This window comes from Coffea arabica, chromosome 1e, assembly GCF_036785885.1.
Source record: "Coffea arabica cultivar ET-39 chromosome 1e, Coffea Arabica ET-39 HiFi, whole genome shotgun sequence".
In the NCBI taxonomy this organism is placed as follows: Eukaryota; Viridiplantae; Streptophyta; class Magnoliopsida; order Gentianales; family Rubiaceae; genus Coffea; species Coffea arabica.
In genome coordinates, this window is record NC_092311.1 from 49,302,565 (window position 1) to 49,326,925 (window position 24,361).

General features: G+C 36.5%; 2 protein-coding genes, 1 long non-coding RNA gene and 1 pseudogene across 5 annotated transcripts; 1 reads left to right on the top strand and 3 right to left on the bottom strand.

Moving 5' to 3' along the window:
* Positions 1 to 564: 564 nt before the first annotated feature.
* On the bottom strand, positions 565 to 5,515 carry LOC113710785 (uncharacterized). Of its 2 annotated transcripts, none has more exons than XM_027233880.2 (9): positions 5,214 to 5,515; positions 4,915 to 5,119; positions 4,693 to 4,783; positions 3,582 to 3,727; positions 2,948 to 3,191; positions 2,511 to 2,615; positions 2,244 to 2,426; positions 1,498 to 1,699; positions 565 to 1,168 (listed from the first exon to the last, which is right to left on the bottom strand). In XM_027233880.2, the coding sequence occupies exons 1-9, from the start codon at positions 5,362 to 5,364 to the stop codon at positions 681 to 683; spliced, it is 1,815 nt and encodes a 604-aa protein (XP_027089681.1). In that variant the 5' UTR covers positions 5,365 to 5,515; the 3' UTR covers positions 565 to 680. The 2 variants fall into 2 exon arrangements, with proteins under 2 accessions (XP_027089681.1, XP_071916717.1); XM_072060616.1 differs by having other exon boundaries at positions 565 to 925; positions 5,214 to 5,506.
* Positions 5,516 to 7,691: 2,176 nt separating this feature from the next.
* On the bottom strand, positions 7,692 to 12,676 carry LOC113730244 (uncharacterized). Of its 2 annotated transcripts, XM_027254807.2 has the most exons (9): positions 12,347 to 12,676; positions 12,046 to 12,250; positions 11,844 to 11,934; positions 11,413 to 11,558; positions 10,761 to 11,004; positions 10,386 to 10,490; positions 10,124 to 10,306; positions 8,875 to 9,076; positions 7,692 to 8,508 (listed from the first exon to the last, which is right to left on the bottom strand). In XM_027254807.2, the coding sequence occupies exons 1-9, from the start codon at positions 12,495 to 12,497 to the stop codon at positions 8,021 to 8,023; spliced, it is 1,815 nt and encodes a 604-aa protein (XP_027110608.2). In that variant the 5' UTR covers positions 12,498 to 12,676; the 3' UTR covers positions 7,692 to 8,020. The 2 variants fall into 2 exon arrangements, with proteins under 2 accessions (XP_027110608.2, XP_027110617.2); XM_027254816.2 differs by lacking the exons at positions 11,844 to 11,934; positions 12,347 to 12,676 and having other exon boundaries at positions 12,046 to 12,183.
* Positions 12,677 to 14,314: 1,638 nt separating this feature from the next.
* On the top strand, positions 14,315 to 16,416 carry LOC113710828 (uncharacterized). The gene is made up of 3 exons (XR_003453009.2): positions 14,315 to 14,742; positions 14,977 to 15,070; positions 15,965 to 16,416. It is a non-coding gene; the product is annotated as an uncharacterized lncRNA (long non-coding RNA).
* A 1,317-nt stretch (positions 16,417 to 17,733) lies between these two features.
* On the bottom strand, positions 17,734 to 20,487 carry LOC113689773 (sugar transport protein 8-like; annotated as a pseudogene).
* Positions 20,488 to 24,361: the final 3,874 nt, after the last annotated feature.

Here is a 24,361-nt window from a genome sequence, read left to right on the forward strand (position 1 = left end):
ACCAAAGTTTTAATTCCCACGGAGCTGCATTGGCCCACGGAGATCTGAAAATGATCTCGTGGGGGCTTTTAGTTGCTTAAGAGAGAGAGAGAGAATATAGGATGGACGGAAAGCAGAAGATGCATCATGTCTATGTACCCTCATCCCCATATTATACAAGTATAATAATAATCACCTGATTGCATCATCAACGTAGAAAGCTAAACTGGAGGGAGGGAGGACTTGGGATAGCCATTAGCCAGCCACAACTATGTAGTACGATCCCATGTACGAATACAGAGGTGAAAAACTATTTGTTACTTTCTGGGTGTACCATAAAATTACATCAATTGGCTTCTTTTCTGTTTTATTATTCATTCCTATGGAAAGATGGATATACCAAGAGCTTTAATTCTCTACTGACAGTCACCTCTCTACCGCTTGTGCATCATCCTTAAAAGGCAGTGTGCACAAGCACACAGGAAAATTAGTCTGACAAAACTGAAATACTCCCCGTGTTAAAAAAAAAAAAAAAAAAGAGCTTTAATTCTCCATTTCAAAGCAAGCAACTAAAAGGTTTGGACATAGTCTAAGAGCTTTAAATTTATTAACTACTGGAGGTCTAATTTATCACAACACCTCTCATGAATTTGGTCCTGGACGGCCAGCAAATGTCACTTTTTTTAAAAAAAAAAAAAAAATTACATTTCTTCATTCTTGCCTGTCAACCCGTAGCCCAAAGGAAAAAGAGGGTCATATGAATTTGATTCTATATGCATTGGCAGTTGATCAACGCTTTTAAACCACGTCACTGGGAGGCGTCCGTGAAATGCATGATCTCCAAAGAGGACATCTGTGATCCCCCTTCCTTCAGTTCCAGGCAACCAAGCAGCTATAAACGCTTCTGCCTTTTCCAAAGTTGAGGGCTCTAAAACCAAGGGCCTCCCTGAAATCAGAATTACCACAGTTGGAACTCTGTCAGCAACTGTGCTTATGAGTTCATCTCCATTAAAAGGAATTTTGAGCACTGGGTCATCCCCTCCAGTTTCCACATATGGACTCTCACCAACCGCTACAATGGCGAAGGAAAATTCTTCGCTGGTAAAGGTTTCTGGCGAAGGATTTTTCTCATATACCACTTCTGTGTTGCTTCCCACTACTTCTTTTATTGCATCCAATATGGTTGTGCCTATAAAACAAACTCACAAGCTTTTAATGCCTGAAAACATTTACTTGCTCTAGCCAATATATCTGCTTTTAAAATTTTGTGCCTTGAACCAGAAAGCAGCTCTCTCAATAAAAAGAAAAACTCTGCTGGCCCTGGTCTGATAAGTAGGTGAAGGGGGTGAAATAAAATACCTTCACATTCCAGCATTCAATCCGAAAGATGTTCCTTACTTTTTTCCTAATTCTCACGTTAATCAACTCCAGAAACCATGTTTCGCTAATTAACCAAAATTTTCTACATTTAGACAGCATATTCTCCATAAATAAAACAAGGGGACCAGAAACAGTTACCTATGGTTATCCTGCCACTGGTTCCAGTCCAGGTGCAAGTCCAACCTCCGCACTGATACCCAAGGTCATCTGCATGTACTCCCGTGACAAGAACTCTTTTTGCTTTCCTATCTAATGGAAGAAAGGGTTTCTTTGGATCCTTTCCATTCTTCAACAAAACTAAAGACTTTCGAACAGCTTCACGTGCTAATTCTCGATGAGGCTGAAACAACAATCATGCAACAAAAAATAAACTGAATAATACTGAATGTGCATAGACATACTCAATCTAAATTGAAATAGTGAATCATGCTGAATCATTCTCAATGAACTTGAAATAAAGTGAGACTTTAATCAAATGCATAACAGTCTAAATTTGAGTACAGTTCAAGTCCAAAGTCATGACTCCTAGTTGAACTTTACAAGGGAAGAAGCAAAAGGTTGCACCACAACCCTACCACAAACTCATGTTATCACTATCAGAAGCAGAAAAGTCTGACATACATGGATTAGAAAAATAGCTTCAAGCGTTCATGGGGAAATCAAGGTTTAAGGCTTGACAAGGAACAAATGAACCATCAAAATCTGTTAAAATTCTTTGAGAAAAACACAAAATGCTTAGACAGATGCAGACCATATTGGGGATTTGAAGGCTATCTTTCAAATACTAATTTAATTAAACTAAGCCAAATTTCAAGAGAGGCAAAAGTTAGCAAAATGCTACACAAAAGCTGAACAATCAAGTTAATCTCAGAATGGAGCACCACCTTACTACCAACCAACTCAAGCAAAGATCTGTCCGTGAATGGATGCTCAAAGAGTCCGGCAACAAATTTGACTCTCAATATCCTTTCAACAGAATCATTAATCCTGTCCATTGGTATTTCCCCAGATTGTACCAAAGATAACAGCTCCTCCAAAAACAGTTCATATCTAAAAGGCACCATGACCTGATAATTGAGTGAGGCAAGAGGTTGAAAACGTTATGTCATAGATTGTCTAATTCACGCTTTAACTAGAAGAGTTAATATTACCATGTCAATTCCTGCATTGACTGTAGACAATATACATTGACGATAGTTTGAGCCATGTGGATGGTAAAGCCGGTCAAGTGCTTCCCAATCTGAAATAACCAGACCCTGTAGCAGAATTTGTATTTAGATTTTCTCTACATCTTCAGAATACCAGACATCTGAGGACATGTGCCCAGGTTCAAAATTCATAAATCGGTTCAGCCAGCTTTCTGTGGACGTACAAAACCTCACAAACAGGGCAATATTAAATGAACCCCTTTAGCTTTATTCTAAACCAGGTGCTTTTAACTGCTCCACTAAGAACAAGAAGAAACAATTCCAGTATAAAGAAAAATGCCAAATGATCGTTGGATTTCAGCCTTATTGCTACCATGTTGAAATGCTGTTTTCTATCTAAAGGATAATAAATTGTGCAAGATAAACTAAATTAATTTTACCTTGAATCCCAGCTTCTCTTTCAATACTTTTGTCAGAAGAAAGTGATCAGTATGGAGTCTACTTCCATTCCAGCTGCTGTAGGATACCATTACAGTACAAACGCCTTGAGATAGACAATCTAGATATGGCGCCATGTGGATCCTCTCCAACTCCTCATATGCCAATATAGTATTCCCCTCGTTGATACCTTTATCAGTTCCCCCATCACCAACGAAATGCTTAGCAGATGCCATAACATTTTTTCTGGATTTAACCAAGAAAATTAGTGCATACACATTCCAGTAGAACTGTAATTAACATTGAGGCCTACTTCTTGGCCAACAATAATAAAACATGGAAATATGAGGAAGAATCCAAACTGTTTATATCAGTAAAAAATGGATTATCATTTGGGAAAAGAAACAGAGCCTCAATTGCAAAAACTTTAAATGTGCAACCAAAAACGTCAAAATTCTAATTGAGTTCTCATAACAACTTTTTCCGATTTATACTATAAATCTTACTTGACTTTATGAACTTTTCATGGGAACAAGTTTAGCAAATGTGATGATAAAAAGTCTGTTAAAATGCAAGCAAAAACAATTTTTAAGACAAGATTGCAAAAATTTAACTGTATGCATCAACTTTAGCTACCTCCCAGCAAGAAAAGGGTAGCCATTCGGGTGCCCTGCAGGCGGCTGTCCTTGCAAACCTGTGACAAGGCAGGAGAACTTTCTAACAAGTTCTGTATCTTCACCGTGACTCTCATAGTATCTTCCCCATCTTGGATCTTTAGCAACCTGCCAAGATGTTTCACATTAAGTTTCCCATGGTTAGCAGATTGCAGTATCCTGGAACTATGAAAAACTCAATTTGAAGAGGACAGAGGGAGAGTTTGTGAACAAAGAATCACTTTCTTGTAGATACTGACATGTAGCCTTGTAATCTTAAAGCTGAACATCTTAATACTGCACAAAATACAAATGAGAATAATCCTTCTATTTGAACAAAAAAACATCCGAGCGAATGATCAAAACTAAATCCTTATGAAAAATACAAGTCGTCTATTTACAACTTTGCCACAACAGAGTTCATAGTTTAAAAGGTTTCAACTAGAAATCAACTGAAATCTGGTTCATTTTGCCACAAATGACTTGGTACATTTTGCAATTAGATATTTTTAATAGGTTTCTATTCATTTATTTTTTGTGTAGATTTATTGGAACTCGGGCTCATGTGATCTTAAATACAACCACTTTATTGACTTGAATCATGGAAAAGAACCACACAGGAATGAGATACTTAACACTGCATTTTCTCATGTGGATCTACAATAGATAAGGCAGTCAGCCGCGTGCAGCCTCGAGTAAGATCATAATCCAGCAGTAAACTAAGGGGTTAAGGATTGCCTAAGGCGAATCGGGTGACATTCCAATGAAGCAAAATTTGCAATCATTGACTCTTGAATTAGTTAAAAACTTAGACATTTCTGATTGGTTTTCTCCTCATAATAACTCCATTAGTCCCTGCTCCATATCCACCATAGAAACCTACCTAGATAACTGCAGAAACACATGGGACTTGTTCCACAGGTGCACAAGTTTCCCAAATGCATGTTACTAGAATAATACTTTATCCAATGCATCCCCGAAAATTCAACATGACAGGTAATACACATAAAATCATGAGAGCCAAAAAAAAGAAAAAGAAAAAGAAAAAAGTGTATATCATAAGCTTTTAATCCAGAATAATATTAGCAGCTCACAGCAACACATGGAGCAAAGGAATAATGAGCACCACAGGCCCTAACTTCAAGAGCAGTTACTTGCCCTATCCTTTTAACTAGATCAGCATCCCTGAAAAAAATAAAAAAGTAGTAGATGGAGCACAAATCCAAAACGTCCATTAATTGTAAAATTAGCTGGTATTAATTTACAAACATAATAAGTATGGTAGGATACAGCGACAAAGATGAGCTAAAATTTACCTGGTGGCACCGAGGCCAATGTTATGAGGAAAGATAGTAGTACCATAGACATTGTTGTTGCCATGAACCGCATCCACACCATAGAAAATGGGAATGCCCAGCCTCGACCCTACAGCTCCCTTCTGAAACCCATCGATCATATCTGCCCAGTCCGCCGAGTTGGCCTTCTCAAACGGCTTGCTCCCTCCACCACTCAAGACACTTCCTGCATACAATGTAAACCACATCAACCCACCAAAAAAACAAGAAAGAAAGAAAAGAAGAGAAAAATAGCAGGAGGATCGCATACAATGATATACCTATGAAACGGTTTTTGACGGCATCGGGAGTGGCGACGCTGCGTTCGATCTGGGTCATCTGACCGATCTTCTCCTCAAGAGTCATGCGGGATAGAAGGTCCTTGACTCTGGCTTCAACGGGAGCATTTGGGTCTTTGTAAACGCAATCCATGGTCACCACCAGTCTACTCAAATGGATTAACTCAGAATATCAGAAGCTACTCAGATTACTGGTAAGCACTCCTATTATTCTATTTTTCTCTCAATTTGCTACTAATGTTCCTGAAGCAGCAGCTGAAAATCTGAAAGCTCAGGTAACGCTCTGTGACAAGACACAAGAGTAGGACGGACTAATAAAGAAAGACTCAGTACTATCTATTACTAAGATGATGAGTCAGAGTAAAACGACAAGGACTTGAGGAGAAGAGGGGCATTCCATTGGAAAACTGCCAGTATTATATGTGGAGTACACCGAGGACAGGGATGCCGCCAGGGCTGGCTGAATTATACAGATAGACACAGAAGCGGGAAGCGAAGGTAAGTGGGTGGTTGGTGAATGCGAGGCCCGCTGTATTTTTCCGCTCCCTTTTATGTATACCGTAAACAGTTAACACTGGACGAGTAGTTACTAGCTGACATTTAATTGCCACCAGGTTAAATCAATGCAATAGGACTGTTAACACGGCAAATGTTTAAAAGTTACCATTTAGAAAGTCTTGTTCAATTAATTTTGAAAACTTGATTTTAGTTTTTGATTTTTTAGAGCACGTCTTAAAGTGTTTGTTTAAGGTGCTTTTAGATTCTAATTCTGAGCTAATTTCTATGCAGACAAAAATATCCTTCGTATTTCAACATAGTAATTAAACATAATTATTAAATTACCTAATTATTAGATAGTTATTATAGTCTCCCTATTTTTTTTTTTTTATATTCTCATCCTACTCCTAGATTCACCTATGTCCCTCTTATATTTCTCATCCAACATTACATTTAATCTTCATAAGAAAAATAATTAATTATATAAAAATTATTTAATTAACACAAAATTTTATTTATGTACCATATAAGGGTATCTTGGTTATCTTTTTTGTTAAAATCAACTTTCTAACAATTTTAGAACCCCTATGCATTTGTTAAAATAGTTTTCTTAACAGTAAATGAGAACACATAAATTATTCTAGAAAAATTAATTTTCAAGAATCAATTTTTTATAAAATTAGCATTAGTTGAAAAAAAAACTATAAAAAACGGACTTTAGGATAACTGAGAATGGTAAGCATTTAAAAGGTATCATCCTTTTAAATGCTTACCATATCACGAGCAGGGTAAGAGATTAGTGGCTCCGAAGACGCAAATCTTATGAGTTACTCGTCATAACTGAGACGTGAAAGGCCAGTGCATGATGAACCCACGAATGATCTGCAATAAATGTCCATGTACTACTTTCCTGATAAACACTCAATTCAATTATGTTCTGTGCGACTCTATTTAATCATTATTGTATGTGTTTAAATTTTTTATGTACAAATTTTGAATATATATTTAAATATTTTATTCATGTATATAATTTTTATTTTAAATATAATAATATAATATAATTATATATCAAATAATGTAAAAAAGTGCAAGAACCGAATTCTACCAAATCCTAGCTGCACGGGCTCCTCTCGCTTACTTTCCAGTAACTATACATTGAGTCAACATAGTTACTATCGTTAGTTCCCATAGTTTGGGTGAATAATTGACCGCGTTCACCAGATCAGGTGGATTCTTAACTTTTCAGGAGATGGAAACTTTTGATTTGAACACGCAACCATTGTTGAAAAAGTGGCTCCATCAAATCAACTAAACTAACTTGTCTCGGTGATATTTTCAATTACTTGCCATGCTAGGAAAGGGTTAATCTTATATAAGTTGTTACGCACATTATCCGTGTATATAATAATAGAATAATTAGTATTTTTTTTTAATCTCTGAGTATACTATTAATGTAAATAAGATTAATCATAATATAAAATAACATGAAAATTGACAATACTATAGGAAGATAAACTTCCAAAAGTGGGATTTTTTTTTTAAATGAAGAAAAAGAGAAGAACATTCTCAAATGATGGTGCTCTTCAAATCTCTTTTTAAAGAAAAAACATTTAAAGTGAACACGATTTTTTTTTTCTTCAAAAAAAGATAGCATTTACAAAATACATATTACGTGTAACATTGTTAGTTGAAATATTGATAGTGTGTCCTTACTTAAATTAATCAACAGTTTACCCACCTTATATAAAGTACAGGGAGATTATGTGAATAAATGTAATGATTACAAGTAAATAAAGTGAATATTTATATAAATTATAAGAAAATTTTATGAATATTAAGATTTTATCACAGTCGCTAAAAGCGTGTTTGGTATAAACATTGTAACTGATTGTACATTTCATCTATTTTCCAATTTATATAAAACTACGAAAGGATTACGTAACTTAGAAGAATCATCCAAAATTCTGTAAAACCACAGGGGTAATAAGTAATTTACCCGAAAATTTATTACTGAATTTGCCAACAAATTGGAGCTCTAAACGTCAATTGTAGCTTCTTGATAACTTGCATGCTCCACGAGAACCCCCACCCCCTCCCCCCCACAAACAAAAAAAAAAAAAAATTGTTCTGTTCGCTCAAAACATGCAGAGAGTAATTTCAGGGAAGTTAAAATACATCTCCGTTTTTTAAAAGTTTCCTAAAATATTTTCCTGCTCACAAACGGTCATCCATTATTTCACACTCAAAATACATCTCCGTTTTTAAAATCTCGAATGCTTCAGCGGAAAGTACTACAGCACTTCACCTTTACTAGTCAATCCAAAGCCAATTGGGAAAAGAGGATCATAGGACTTCTCTACAGCGTTACTTCGCAGTTGATCAACCCCTTTGAACCATGTCATAGGAAGTCTTCCCTGAAACCCACAATCTCCAAAGACAACGTCCGTAATTCCACCGCCTTCAGTTCCAGGTAACCAAGCAGCAACAAAAGCTTCAACTTTATCCAGAATACGTTGCTCTATAACCAAAGGCCTCCCAGCTATCAAGATCACCAATGTCGGAACCTTATCAGCAACCAAGCTAATTATTTCAGCTCCATTAAAATGAATTGGAAGTTCTCGACTATCACCACCATATTCCACATACGGGCATTCACCCACAGCTACAATAGCAAAAGAAATATCTTGGCTCGCTAAGGTTTGTGCTGATGGATTTTGCTCAAATATCACCTCCGTATCGCTCCCAGTAACCTCTCTGACTGCGTCCAAAATGGTTGTGCCTAAACAAAAGAAACATAATCGTTACACTTTGAGGTAGAGATGCGGAAAGATACATTATGTTTGTTTTGTAGAAAGAATCATACTCCTGTCCTTTACTCTCATGGCTTTGACATCATAAATGTCTTCTGGCAATAATAATTACATCACCATACTTCGGTTGCTTATTTAATCACAGACAAATCAAAATAGGGAAACAAGAAACAGTGAACAGGACATACTGATATCAGATCAGTGATGCCTTACAAGATCTGAATCTGGCATGTCCATGTCTCCAATACAGTTACTTATTAGTAATTCTTCAGCTTTTAAGAAGCAAAAGATAGGTAATCAGAACCCAATACAGGAATATTGCTAAGATCACTTACCTATTGTTATTCTGCCACTTTTTCCTTCCCAAGTAGCAGTCCACCCGCCACATTGATATCCAAGATCATCACCATGTGTCCCAGCAATCAAAATCTTTTTAGCATTACGATTTAATGGAAGAAATGATTTCTTTGGATCCTTCCCGTTCTTCAAAAGAACTAATGACTTGCGAACTGCTTCCCGTGCCAGTTCCCTATGCAGCTGAAACAATTGTTATAAATTAAAGGTGTTTAGGTTAGAAATAAAACTATACAAATTTGTTCCTTTCATCATCCTGTCCCTCAAGAAAAGATAAAAATGACAAAGATCAGATACTCAAGTTGACTCTCTAGTCTCCATATATGATCAAGGTCTGCTAATTTAAGTTTAAGTGATCTAACAAGATCCTATAAAGCAAAATTTCATAATGAAGCAACCATTACCTCATTAGTTCTAAATGGGTTGATAGTTCCTCTATGCACTGCAGTTTCCACAGAAAAGGAACAAGAGGATACACATAAACAACCAAGGGATGGACAAATGAAAGGGTAGAAAAGAAGTTAAAAAGAAGAAAAAATCATCACAACCCAACAAGAAAGTGAAAAAGAGAAACCAAGATACTTTGTTAAAGATGGCCCTGTGCTTTCCAGAACCCCCGCAGCCCCGCCCCCTTCTCCTCTTTCCCCTTCCCAGTAAGCTCTTCTTATTTTGTTCAACCATATATATATTGTTCCAAAGAACATTTGTCAACAAATGAAAAGTAAGTTTAGCATCTAAAAAAATAAAAAACAACTGTAAGAGTTTAAAATGGTAAAGGACAAGTCGTCCCTTCAGTGACAAAAAATTTGAAACTTAAGCAAGATCCCACCTCACAGGGGTATAAAGATGCATAACCCAACATATCCATGAATTTTTACAGAGCAATCTTCAGGCAAAAGCAAATTTCCTTTATTGTGCGTTTGTGCATCTTTGGTGTCTACTGTTGGCAAACATGTTATTGCCAGGGAAAAAAAGGAAAAATTAGCAGATAGAGCTTAGAAATATGGCTAGCTCGCATCTGACAGATTTCATGTTAAGAAGAATTCTCAACAATCAGACGCAAAATAAACAGAGAGAGATGAATTAGGTGCTCTAACCACAGTGACAGCCATACTGGGTCAAGATGTTGTCGATCTGGTTAATTCTGTTCAGTGGAGTAATTATCCCCTACTTGCATAAATACAGGGACTTTACAATATTTAGCCAAACATGATATTTTAACAACCTTACCTTGCATCCAACTGCAGGCAGTAAGGATTTATCACTCAGAGGATATTCAAACAGTCCAGCAGCAAACTTCACCCTCAATATACGTTCAACTGCATCGTCAATCCTAGCAATTGGTATTTTTCCAGATTGCACAAGATATGTCAAATCTTCCAGAAACAACTGATATCGAAAAGGCACCATGACCTGCATATTCACACTCTGAGTGCATATAGCTGTCGAGAAAGGTCAGAGCCCACGTGTGGAACTTAAAATATTTCTATACCATATCAATTCCAGCATTGATGGCAGACAGGACAGATTGCTGATAGTTAGATCCATGAGGATGAAAAAGCCGGTCCAGTCCTTCAGCATCGGAAATTATGAAGCCCTGCAGAAGTGCATCTACCATATCAACTTATGCTGTAATCATTTCCATAATAGAAAGATGAACTTTTGTGCAGTGGGACCTCTTTGTCTAATTCCAGAAAATAAAGCAAACAAGATTCAGTATCAGCATAATTTAACTTTACAAACCAGTTTAACAAGTGAAACTATTTGAGCAACAATCTATAAAAGCTCTAAAATGCACATTTATTGCTGGAACAACATAATAATATAATATTGATAGAGAAATTTCTAAGAAGTGTAATGGGCTGACCTTAAAGCCCAGTTGCTCTTTCAAAATTTGTGTAAGAAGAAAATGACTAGCATGTAATGGCACCCCATTCCAGCTAGAATACGATGCCATAATGGTACAAACTCCCTGAGAAATACAGTCAAGATATGGAGCCATATGGATCCTCTCAAGATCATCATATGACAATATGGCATTTCCTTCATTTATACCTTTGTCAGTACCTCCATCGCCAACAAAATGCTTTGCGCATGCAACAACATTGTTTCTGGAGTTAAAAAATTGCAAACTTGAGTAAACAAATCAAATAGATGACTAAAGCAAAATCATATAGATATCCTAGACTCTTTGAGAGATTGAACTCTGAAAGTTGAGAAAGGGATCTGTGAGTGCGGATAGGATCTCCTATGATAATATTATACCAATAAGAAGAGCCACTTTCACAAAATACATGTAAACAGTTTTGACATGGTATGAGAAACTCTGTTAAATCTCTGCTCACTCTTAATGTTTAAATTGGCTCATGATTAACTACTCTAGTGATGGTTATATGGGGTTTTAAACTGACTTAACCACAGGACTGGAAACAAGTGTCCAGTATATGCTCAATTAAGAATTCAATCTCTTTAAGTTAGAGGACCACAAAGAGATATGAGAAAGTGTTAGTTTTACCAACCTTCCAGCCAGAAAAGGATAGCCCTTCGGATGCCCTTCAGGTCTTTGTCCCTGCAAACCTGTGACAATGGATGTCATATTTCTAACAATCTCAGTGTCCTCCCCAAAACTCTCGTAGGATCGTCCCCACCTGGGATCCCTACATACCTGTCATGAAATAAGAAAAATCATTCTGAAAAGCTAAGACATATATCTTAGATTATTATTATGATTATTATTATCATTGGCTTTTCCAGCCTTGTAGGCCTACTGAATTGGTACCTTATATTTTGCAAAAAAATCAACAAAAAGCAAGAAAATCAGGCCCAACCAATCATAACAAGCTGAATAAAGCAAATCCCACCAATATTATACTACAAAGAGACAATGTCAAAGTAACAAAAGAAAAGGACTACGAAAGAAGAAGAAGAAGAAGAAGAAGAGTGAACATACAGCAACACATGGAGCAAAAGCATAGTGAATCCCACTCGCCCTAACTTCAAGTGCAGTAGCAACCCCAATCCTCTTAGCCAACTCAGAATCCCTTAAATCACATTGTATACAACTAATTGACTAATAGTATTATAGAGTTTATATTCGATTCTTGAAATTATAGGTCCTAAACAAAATTTGATCTTTACAAGTTGAAACGAACCTTGTGGCTCCGAGGCCAACATTGTGAGGAAAAATGGTGGCACCATAGACATTATTGTTGCCATGAACAGCATCAATCCCATATAAAATGGGGATACCTAGTCGAGACTCCAATGCTGCCTTCTGAAAATTATCGACCATGTCAGCCCAGTCAGAAGTCAGCGCCATCTCTATCGGCCCACTTCCGCCAACGCTCATGATACTTCCTGCAACACGTTGTTGAAAATGAAAAAGATTCAGTTAGTCAGATGCATCGGAAAACATAAAAATCCAAACTTTTAGCAAGTGGGCTTGATGGGGACCTATGCAGCGGTCTTTCAGGACAGAAGGGGTGGCGACAGAACGCTCGATCTGAGTCATTTGTCCGAGTTTTTCTTCAAGGGTCATGCGAGAAAGGAGGTCTTGAACTCGAGCTTCAATCGGCGCAGTGGGATTCTTGTATATGAAATCCATGGCTTGTCCTTCAGCTTTGGTCGTCTGCTGCTGGTAGCCTACTTGCAGTGCTTAAAATTTGGAAGTGGAAGGGATGATTGACTATTGGGTTGAAACTTGAAACTTGACAAGTGAGCAGAAGTGGAAGCGTTTGATTCTGCTAATCTAAAGGAGTGAGGAAAATGGAAGGCATGCAAGTGAACAACGAAAGTCTAACTTTAATAGCTAGTTTGGGAGATGGGGTTTGACTTTTCTTTCATTGGATTCAGTATGCAACTACAGTTGAAAAACTTTTCCAGCTACCCATGCCCTGATTTGGACGGAATGTCAAACAAAGCCTACAAAATTTTTCAAAATACCAATTCTATCCTTAGATGAGCACTAAACAAAATTTTAATGACATATTTATCCTAAATTATTCTATTTAAACAAAATTTTAATGACATATTTATCCTAAACCATTCTATTTCTTTCTTAGCCTCCCAAATAACATCAAAATCACTACAATTCTTTTTTCTTCTTTTCTTTTCTTTCATAACTTAAGTTTTCTCATCTTTTCTTTTCTATCCTATGCTCACAAACTAGCCACAAAGGAAAAATGGCAGCTGCCGCCTTTTGCTGCAGGTGTTGTATTCTATTTGATGGATTAAGCTCCAATTCTAGTCAGAGTGAAGAAATTCTGGCGCTATTTAGTAACTCACGAGTAATTCGATCAAAAATTTGACTCGAATTCGATCAATCCAATCAAGTTTGAGTCGCTCGATAAGTTTAACAAGTCAAGTTCGAGTATTTAATAGTAAGGCTTGAATGAGTTTTTTAATTTTAATTCGTTAATATATTATTATTATGAAATTACCTTTGTGTTCAAAAGAGTAATTGAATTTATGAAATTTTTTTAAAGGACAACAATGCCTTTTCTCTAAAAAATTGTCGAAGAAAATGAAATTCGCAAATTTTTTTGACTGGAACTCCTGAGTTGAAGTCGAATTTTGTGAACAATGCATTGAGTTTGAGTTTCAGTAATACTACTTGCTCGAATTCGAGTATCTTTCCTACATGTCAAGTCAAACTTGAGTACGGTGATATTCAAATTCGACTCGACTCGATTACATCTTTACTCACCATCCGATCAGACTTACGTGCTGCTGGGCTTATGCTAATACACTTAACCGTAATTGGTAAAGGTATGTTTTATTTGAGAAAAGAATTAGAAGTTTCTCGCTGTACGCATCATTTATTATCCGTTGCATCATTGTACTTTACCTCCACGTGAATCTTGAATTATTACATAATCTAGAAATCAGGCCGAGTCCGCCTGATTATTCTTCTTGGACTACTAGCTACTAATTGAAAGTGCCAAAATAGGCAGGCTGCCTGTCAACCGTATAAAGTTCATGCTTTTTCTGCTAGTATTTGATTCAAGAAAGAAAAATAAGACTGTACTGATAAGTTTATACAATTAATCATTACCTGCCTCTCTATCTAATTATTATCAATACAGTTACAGAAGAACTTATAAGTTCCTGTTGACATAATTTAAATCAAGCATATTTATAATTTTAAGAATTTTAGAAATTAATTTGTTATTTGGTGACTGTATTAGATTTGGTGTCATAGTTAGTTTAGAAAATAGAGTTGGGCCATATTTTGATATTATAATTAGAATATAATTTGCAGTTATGTTGCTCTATTTAAACATTTGGAGTCCTAAGTTTGTATTTGAGGAAAATTAATGAATTGAAATAGAATATTTTATTTTTTTCCGTGCCTTTCTTATTATTTATTATTTATAAAATTCTAATGTTACTTTCGCTGCGTGGTTACTAAGAGCTCCTCCTACAGTTAAGATTTTTGGGTGAATTCCAAATTGGATGTCCAAAGTAGATCAAAGAAAATGAAAGTCCTCTCTCTCTCTCTCTCGTCACAGACCAACCATCGCTTCTTTTGCAGCTCCTTCTCCTCCACATCTTCCTTCTCCGCCTCCTCCCATCCTTCCTCCTCTGCCTCCACCTGTACTTCCATCGTTGACACCTCGTCTCTTCTCTTACTCATCTTCCTCCTCTGCTTCTTCCCACCATTGAACATCTACTCTCATTTACGCATGCTAAGAGCGAAATTATAGGGTTGCTTTCTGTAAATTGGCTCAAATCTAGTGAATCCAATAGCTGTAGCTAAAGATGACCGCCGGAGATGGCCTTCTCAGCACGACATGTTGTGGGCATCCCTTGTACATGGATTCTCCATTATTGGCCTTATTGATTTGAGGGTAATTTCTTGTTATTGACGCACTTACCTTGTAATTCTCTAAAATCTCATTCTGCTGATGACTTAGTCATTTCTGCCCTTCTTGTTGCTCTTCTACTCAGAAAAATGGATGTATGGTACTGGATCGAATGTATTGTTAAAAGACATCAGCTTATAGTTTGAAAGTTTTTAACTTCATTTTCACATGAATTTTTCTTTCAGTTCTGTCTCTAAAGGGTGCGTACTTAAATTGCAGAACGTGGTGGCCTCGATCTCCTGCGACAAAGCTGTTTGGGACGCCATCTTGAACAACAGGGCAGTTCAGGATCTCCGGGGCTCAATCTCTGCAGGTCATATGCAACAAATTTATTTGACAAAATTTTCAAAATATATACGTTTATTCCCCTGCCTCCTCTGTATGATTAATCAATTGCTGGTAAAGTAGTTGTGAAATATTTTATTAGATGCTGATGCGTATTCATCTCCATGTGTTTTTGAAATTAGCATGAAAAATGGGAAAAGGGTTTTTTATTTTTATTTTTCTATATTCTTTGCTTGTTGATCATTGTGGGTTGGAAAAATTGAGGAATTTAATTGTTAGGGAAACTTTTTGTATTTTTAGTATGAAAATGAATAATATTTGTAGCATGCCACTGATATGGACATGGAAGCAAGGAAACGAGAAAAAGTTCCTAAGTCACTGGAGCATGCAGAAAATTTAAGCACTCTCACTCCACTTGCCACAAAAACAGGGCATTTAGTATACTTTAACTGCAAAATTATTGTGTGTACCGTATATTTCTTGAGCAGATCAAATGAACAATCATCTAGTTTTCAACCTTTGACTATTTTGATGAACATCCTGTGTTTGATGTATTGACTACCCTGATGGTAGTAGATACGGTATTCTTGTTGCAGAAATCTAGTTCCATTTCATATATCAACTGCGACAATAAAAGGTAAAAGTAAACAAGAGGAGGCAGCCATGAGTTTTACCAGGATAAAAGCCTTGATGTTCTCTCTTGTCAATCTTATGTCTGAGCTTTCATCTTCAGATATATCGAGCAATATATCAAGTAGATCCTTCATTTGTTGACTTGCATCATTGTTATGCTGACGCTTCGTCCTTGTCTCTTGATGTTCCTCTATGATCTTCTCAATCATTACATCAAACCTCTCAGCAATATACCTATGTTGTATCTGCTGCTTCATTGAAGTACTTTCTCTTGACCTCTGATCTGCAGAGTTATGCCTGAACATATACAATTCGTAGCTATCAACTCTCCTTACGGCTCAATGCGCAGCTACCTAAGTGAAGAATTGATATGAACAAACAAAGGGGTATTTGGAGATATGTGTTTTGGCTGGAATTTTTTTTGTTTTTAAGTTTCTATTTATTTACTGAAGAACATAAAACAGAGACAGAAACAAGACGAGGCGGTTGGAGTAGGGGTGGAAACGGGAGAAGCAGAAATTGGTTTATACAGTTGGCCTCTTGAGTTAGGATTTATTTGTAACTGATAGTTTTTAGCTTTTTGGTTTATGCAGTTGAAGCATTTGATCAAGTGTTTTTGTTACATATGTAGGGTTTATTTGTAACTGATTGTTTTCTTACCTTTTTTTCATGAAATATTGCTTCTTGATTTTGTAGTTATTGTCACATGAGTGAAAAATTGCTTCAACTTTTCCTCTCTCATATTTTTATCATGCCATTGGTACTTAATAGAGGAGTTTGAGTTTTAGTTGTGCATAGCTATTATGATTGATGAAATCTTTTTTGAATTTTGCATAAGTATTAGAAATAAGAAAGAATTTTGCTTTATTATAATATATCAAAACACAGTTGAAAATAATGGATCAAAACATGCTAAAGGAAATGCTCACCAAAGAAATTGATATGAGAGTGAGAAAAAATAAATTATTAAAGGCACAAATTGGTTCTTTCTTTTAAATCTTTAGTAAAAATTAGCTAAATGTAAGAAAAAAAAAGAAATTATTATATAGAAAAAAGAAAAAAAGAAAAATTTTATGTAAGCATTTTCTTGAAAACAATTCTAATTCCTAATGAATTCTTCTCTTATACAAACAAAGAATTTGGAATTTCAAATAAATTCTGTATCAATTCTATGCATTTTCCAAACGAAAGAATTGAAATGACTTGGAATTCCAATTCATAGAATTCCAATTCTATAGAATTTCGATTCTAATTCAATTCTAATTCTATAGAAGCAAACGCACCCTCAAAGTTTTCAAACTATACATTTCAAAATATTCAAAAATTTACACACTTCAAAAAATTTTTTAATAACTTCTACAGTAAATTACAGTGAAGTTTTAGACAAACACCCAAAAAACTCATTTGCCAAATGAGGCCTTAATTACTATTAAGGATTGAATTGATACTTTGATCTACTTTGGAAGGTCAAATTGAAATTCACCCTGAGAATTGTGGATCTAGAACTTTTATTTGTCTAGATTTGCCCACACCAAGCCAAGCTAGCTAACATTTTTATTGACTGTATAAAGAATAAAAAAACTATATAGAAAAAAAAAAAACAGTTGACAGTTTTTATTAGTTGTTTTCCCCACTGCATAATTTATACTCACAGCGTGAGCAGTAAGAATTGAAGCCTATTCTTTTATTTTTTTTATCCGTAAAGCATGATTTCTGGATTTGAGTCTCATTCTAAGCTATTATACCTTAAATAAAATAAATTTGCAAGGGTAAGGCTCTTAAGCCTTGAGAGGAAGTTTTATAATCTTTGCGCATATTAAATGCCTGGGATTATTTGCACAATTAATGCACCTTTGCACATTTCTAGCAAACTATCAGAGCTTGAGATTAGATATAGACTAAATTAGAGGTAAGCAACATTTACTACTACAAACCTGATAACGAAACGAAAGAATTTCGAGGAATGAGTACAACTTCTACCATAAAATCAAATAAAATTAATTGAACCTTTTGATTGTCAAGTTTCAATTCTTCTATTCTTAAACGGACCTTTGGTAAACTAAAATGACATAAATGAGTAAAAGAAATGATAACAAAGAAATTCTGATCAGCGAAGAAGATATCTACCCTGTCACTCGAAGTTTGGGACTTGGGTCTTCCTCGTCAACAAAATCATTATCAAAGAACCTCTTCCAATACCAGTGTTTCTTCCAAGCCCTTTCGTTCATTTCATCAATTGGGATGCCCTTTGTTTCAGGCAGAAAGAATGCAGCAAAAATGCCCAATGCTACAATCCAGGCAGCAAAGAGGAAGAAGATCCCTGATCTCCTGCGGCATAGCATGGTGAGAAAAGCTTGAGCTACGATGAAGGTGAAGACCATGTTAAAGCTAACTGCAAAGAAAAATCCAGCAGTTCTAGTCTCCAGCGGGAAGATTTCACTGGGAATCAGCCAACCGAGAGGACCCCAAGACCAAGCAAAGCAAGATACGAAAAGGCAGATCAAGAATGCAACTATATATGCATAATGTTTCGGTATAGAGTTTGTAGAATGCAAATGCTGTGCGAGAATTACTCCGACTGCTACCTGCGCCACCAAAGACAAACATTCCTTTGAATGAGTAGGTGTGATTAAAAATCAATTGAAAAACGCGTTTATGATGCAACTAAAAAATTTTGCACAATGAACAGCCTATCCAAACACACATCTTATGATTTTGAAAAAGGGATAGCATGCTTTGATTGTGGATCATGGTCAAATGACTCTCCAGCTAGCACAACATGCCTGGGCAATGAGCATCTGAATAACAGCTTCAATGAGCAAAAATCTTCTTCCGAGTTTATCAACCCCAAATATTGCAACTAAAGTGCATGCCGAATTGATCGAACCAGTAACCACAGCTGACAGCAAAGATGCATCACAACCATACCCCATTGTTTGAAAGAGCACCGGAGCATAAAACATATGATGACATTAATGCCCGTAAACTGCTGGTAAATTTGAAGAAGTGTGGAGCAAACGAGTTGAGGCCTACTCGAACGTTTCATGAGATTTCTAAATGGTTGTTTCACTTTCCTGGCTACTTCAGTTACATGTAAAATATCTTCATACTCCTTTTCAACATCTTTCAGGCCCCTAATTTTCCTCAGAGTCTCCAGGCCTTCTTCGGCCTTGCCACGCTCGATCAAGCTCGTTGGCGTCTCGACAATGATTAGGGAGCCGAGGCCAAGAAGAAGGGCAGGCTCGGCAGCTCCCCCATGCGATATCTTCCAGCCATTTGGATGTACCTTTGAAGTTTCATAGTTAATCACTTCTGCACACAGGGCGCCTACGGTGACCATCATCTGGAAGCATATATTATATTCAGGCCGCCGCGGTATTTTGGTGGAGCAATCTCCGATATGAATAGTGGCACTGCCTGCAATTTATTTTGGTACACAAGAAAAAGAGTCTCTCACCCAACTCAAATTTCTTGATCATTATGATTTTGTTGTATAGTCAATTTATGACATCAGAATATGGTCAGTAGATGAAAGAGAAGTAACTTGTAATCTCATTACCAATAGCAACAACACGAGCAAATATATGGTAAATGATGATCCAAAAGTTATTTTTTCTTCATGAGAATTTAGACCATCAATTAATATGCAAGAATCATCTTAAAATTAATTCTATTTTTGTACAAAAGATTTCTCGTCACAAAAACGAGTACCTATTAGTCAAATCCATTATTAACACATAGTAATTGTACATGAGGTAACGCGATCAGCTACGCATTAGCCAAACGACGTTACAATGTATTGTATCATATTTATATCTATTCTATTGAAAAGATAATTAATTATAACCTGATTCCCGAAACCAACTCCAGCACCAAGACAAAGCCTTCCAACGATGAGCATAATCAGAACCAAGGCCGAAACGTTGAGGACAACGCCGATCAAGGACAATAGAGACGCTAGTTGCATGGTCCGTTTTCGTCCTAACCGCGTGCAACATTTCAATGCCACAAGGCTGCAAACAACAGCAGCAAGGTACAAGAAAGACGTGAATAATTGAAGTAGTTGATTGTCATACTTGCAGTAATTGTTTTCCTTCGCCCTGTGCTTTTTGACGAAGACTATTGGAAAGAACTTAACAAGAAATCATCCATTGATGTCACTCCCCCTACAAATCAGTATCAACATTCTAAAATTAAAACTAAAATCAATCCTGGTTAGGGAAATATGTTGCCTGAATTCTTTTCTACAAATTCTATGCTAAACTTGTTATTGCTAAAACCTGTACTTTCCAATGAACTACAATTGTTTTAGTACGAGATGTTAACGGGTTACTAGTTAAGCAAGGTGATTGTCAAAGTTCCTACTAACTCTAGCTGCTAGTAACATCCACTGGATTGCACATTTTTTTTTCCTGACTTTTAACGCAATTAATTACACTTGGAGCTACACATCTCTCTTGAAGTATTTCACTCTATTCAACAAGATCGGTATCTATATTCATAACAAACCATATGTATAGTAAAATTATTGTACAAAATGATCATTCCAATGGAAAGTAAGGCACTAATGCTAAAATAGTACAGAACCTGAGATACCGATATCGTAGCCAGACATAAGACCACCACAGGCTGCAATGATGTTGCAAACCAAGACCTGTCCAGTGAGCTTGGCTGGGAAATCCGCAGCCCCTTTCCTAACTGCCATAATTGGGGCGGCCATGGCTTTCGTTTTGCTTGTTTTCTTACTCAAATGATCCAAGTCACATACCGGGAGGATGGCAAAGCATATATGTGTGTCGTACTGCAACTGGGACTGAACTTTCTTAGTAATCAAGGAGTCAAGATTCGACTTGTGAAGTGATAAGGCCGAGACGAAAACGTTAAGAAGACTAGTATGAAACAACACTACCCAGTGGATTCTCTAGTTGTGCAATTAGTAACTGTTTAATAATAATGAGGTTTTATATTGAATTATCCATAAATTTATCCAATATCTAAAGTAACGAATCCCTCATTTTACGGATTCATCCCCTGGTCTTGAGAAACAAATAAGCACATTTAGATTTACTTTCTTGACCAAATTGTATCAAGACAAGGAGTTTTGGAGGCGCATGCGTAATTGCTATGACTCGTTTCTGTGTTAATCACGTGTTTCACTGCTTACAACTAGGAAGCAAAAGAAAAGGAAAACAAAAGAAAAAGAAAGTTGGGTCATTGAATTGCATATTTTATAACCGCTCGTGAATTTACAAGGTTGACTATTAATCAAATGTAGCACGTAACATTACCATCTGTTTAGTTGGGAGGAATCACCAATACATTATGGGTTTTGAGCTCACTACTCTCAAATCCCTGACCTTATGTTTGGTTGGGTACCTAATCTATCACTGTGGAAGACCCAAGATGGAGAAACGCCATTCCAGATAAGATTGGGGGGCACTTTTGCTTCTAGTCTCATTAGTCCCCAACTCCTCCACGCCCTCCTTCCCTCTCCTGTCTCCTTTTTCTCCTCTCCCTCCAGCACTACTCTTTCTCTTCTCACGAACCATATTCAGACTAGAGGAAGAGGCACTCCTTTCTCTTCCTTTTATCTCCCTGCTCCTGCTTCTCCTCTCTCCCCATCACTGCTCTTTCTCCTATCCCAATCCATATTCGGACTAGAGGAAGGCGGCTCTGCTGCCATATGATAGGTTTATTTTTTGTGTTTTGATGGCTAAGTAGGATTTGCACTTACTAGGCTATTATTATGCTGATTGACCATGGATTTAGGTCCATAATATGGAGAGATGTTTTGATAATATTATCTTAGGTTTTGATCTTGATTAAATAATTGATTTGCAATGATTGGCTACTGAGTTTGGTTTATTGGATTTGTTATATCACATGAAATCGGATGGGAAATTTGAGGTAAGATCATGGAAGCTCTTGTGATTAGTCCATCATCACGAACATCGTGCATGAAAAAGAAATTGATTCCTAGAGTAATGCGATCACTGCCAAACATATATATTTTTTCAATATATATATATATATATATATATATATATATATATTCATCAAATGCAATTCTGCGTAAACCCATTGCCATTGAGGATCATAATTATTGTCATGCCCGTGCATAAGCCAAATGATGCCTATTTCCTATAATTGCAAAAAGGTGGGGTTAAATCCACACCTTTTAAACTAAAATGTCTATAAAGGCTACACTATTTATCAGGATTTCATATAAACATCTTCAATACCAAAACTAATCTTTTATGATGGAAAAATATGGAACCAATCAAGTTCATTTTTTCCTCCACTTTGCTGTATCGTTTTATCGTCCTCTATCCTTACCATCCAATATTGAAAATTTATATTAGCAACTATCATCATCAACTAAAATGTACTAGAGCATAGCAAAAAATTTACCAGAAAAATATTATTCATAATAAAAAAAACAAAAATTTCAGGATCAAAATTGAAGGGTGATGCTTGATTTTCAAATATATATTGATAATAAAAAAATGACGATCATTGCAATGATTTCATATTCACTTGGAACTAGAAATTCGAAATTCTCCATTTAATGATAATAGTTGTTGCTATAATTCGTAAATATCAGAAAGTAAGGAATAGGGATGATGAAATGACGCAATTGAGTCGAGGGAAAAATAAACTTAAATGGCGCTTTCTTTCCTATCACAAAAAGTTAGTTTTGGTTTTGAAAAAATTCTATGAAATCCTGATAAATAGTGTGGAATTTATAGATATTTTGGTATGGAATGTGTGGATTTAAACTAGAGGGTGTGGATTTAGCCTCATCCATTGCAAAATTGCTTAGACGACAGAAATTTATCCCTCATTTGCATGGGAATAGCTACGCAAATAGCATGTAAAGGGAATCCTTTTTTTGACTTGTCCTCCATCCCAAAAATAATTTAGAAAATGATGTATACTTGTTTGTTTGGATAGAGTATTATTTGAAATATTATTTGGAATAATTACTGTAACACTTTTTGTGATGTGATGTATGTGAGATAAAAAGGTAATTGAGAATATAAAAAGGTGGGTTGAAAAATATGTTTATAATGCAAGCGAAATATTATGTGAGATATTTGTGCTATCCAAACACTCCTAGATCTTTTGTATATAAACCACTGCCGCTTTGATTTTAGACCCTTGCTTTGGTTTTTATTCCCTAATTCAAAATTGTAATTCAAATTTAAATGAAGAGTTCAACATCTAACAATATTAGTTAAATTGGTGTTCGAGGAAGGAAAGGAGAACGAAACGTCCTTTATTGTTGAGTCGGAAGATGGAAAAGGTAGAGGTTATACTGCAGCCTTTAAGGATTGTGGCTGAAAGAAAGGAAAGAGGAGTTGAGACATGGTGGGAAGAAGAAGACAAAGGGAGAGGTGGTCTTTCACAATGGCTAATTAGTCAAAACCCAGAAGTGAACACAAGCAATTGAAAATTTAAGCTTTTTTTTTTTTTTTATCTCACACCGTTTGGGACTAGACATGGAGATGGATGGATTAAATATACGGAGAATTTGAACCGATCATATTTTCCCACCATAGCTAACATATGGTATGGGTGGGAGTAGGCATTGATTTGGATCTTACCCAAAGCCAACCTACATCCAATGTACTTGAATATGGTTTGAATTTAATTTGGGTAAATACATAAAACCCCCCTGTGGTTAAGGAAATTGACACGAAACTTCCTCATTATTTAGAAACACCCACTTAACCTCCCCGTACTTTGGACTTCTTAGGATTTTACCTGCTAACCGGCTGGGAAGCCGGTAATAATATGAAATACCAAAAATACCCTCGTATATAATATATGAAAAGTTACAGATGCAATTAGTCATTAAGAATATGAGTTATCCCGTGTTGCTTTAATATATCCCTATCCCTGGCAACTGCAGCCCCACCGAGATAAACATGGTCAACGACCTTTGAACACTCCTTATCAAAGAAAGCTATCTTTTCTCTTTTAACGAGTCCTCCATTCCTATCTGAGTTCCTCTGTATATTAGATAAATCAAGCTTCAACCTCTCTCCACCACATCCCGAGTGCTAGGGAGCGGCCACTCACCAATATCATCAGATCCAGCTTTTGGCCAATCATCTAAGCTCCGACGAGCAATTGATAATGGCTGCAGTGGGGGAGACACGACCTATTCTTAAAACTGTTCTGGGATCTCGGAGTTAAAGGACCAGAAACTCTGCGACCCTACCCATTACCGTAGCATTCTCAGGTGGATCTAATCCATCCTTTTCACTATACGGGTTAAGAGGTAGCAACGTAGTCCGCGAAGAGGACCATGATGCGGACCTCCAAAACAATTTCCAGCCACCCACAACTTGGTACAGCCGCTGCAAACCACCCTCACAACCACCACCTCCTTCACCACCCGATGGGACATCCTCCTTCCACTGCTCTGTTCTATTTTGTTCTGTTGTTGTTTGTTGTAATTGTAGTTGTAATTGTAGAGAAACAACCCAGATGCTTTATGTTGCATTTCCTCAATCCGCCCCCCAACTTGAAGGTTTTGATTTGATGGGCAAATCCAAAACAGGCATGCCCTTTTAACTCGCTAGCTTCCTTAATCAGTTACAAAAGCAAAATCACGCCCCTTCCTCCCTCTCCCCAACCCACGACCACTCTTTCCCCCATCCCCAGCCGTACATAAGAG

What these genes read in the sequence shown, in the direction of transcription:
- LOC113710785 (XM_027233880.2), bottom strand. Translation starts at nt 5,364, where the DNA reads ATGGATTGCGTTTACAAAGACCCAAATGCTCCCGTTGAAGCCAGAGTC. An exon ending in ATTGGCCTCGGTGCCACCAG is followed by an intron (nt 4,784 to 4,914) that starts GTAAATTTTAGC and finishes TATTTTTTTCAG; the next exon opens with GGATGCTGATCTAGTTAAAA. An exon ending in AAGAGAAGCTGGGATTCAAG is followed by an intron (nt 2,616 to 2,947) that starts GTAAAATTAATT and finishes ATTCTGCTACAG; the next exon opens with GGTCTGGTTATTTCAGATTG.
- LOC113730244 (XM_027254807.2), bottom strand. Translation starts at nt 12,497, where the DNA reads ATGGATTTCATATACAAGAATCCCACTGCGCCGATTGAAGCTCGAGTT. An exon ending in AAGAGCAACTGGGCTTTAAG is followed by an intron (nt 10,491 to 10,760) that starts GTCAGCCCATTA and finishes GCACTTCTGCAG; the next exon opens with GGCTTCATAATTTCCGATGC. An exon ending in AAGTGGCAGAATAACAATAG is followed by an intron (nt 8,509 to 8,874) that starts GTAAGTGATCTT and finishes TCTTTTGTTTAG; the next exon opens with GCACAACCATTTTGGACGCA.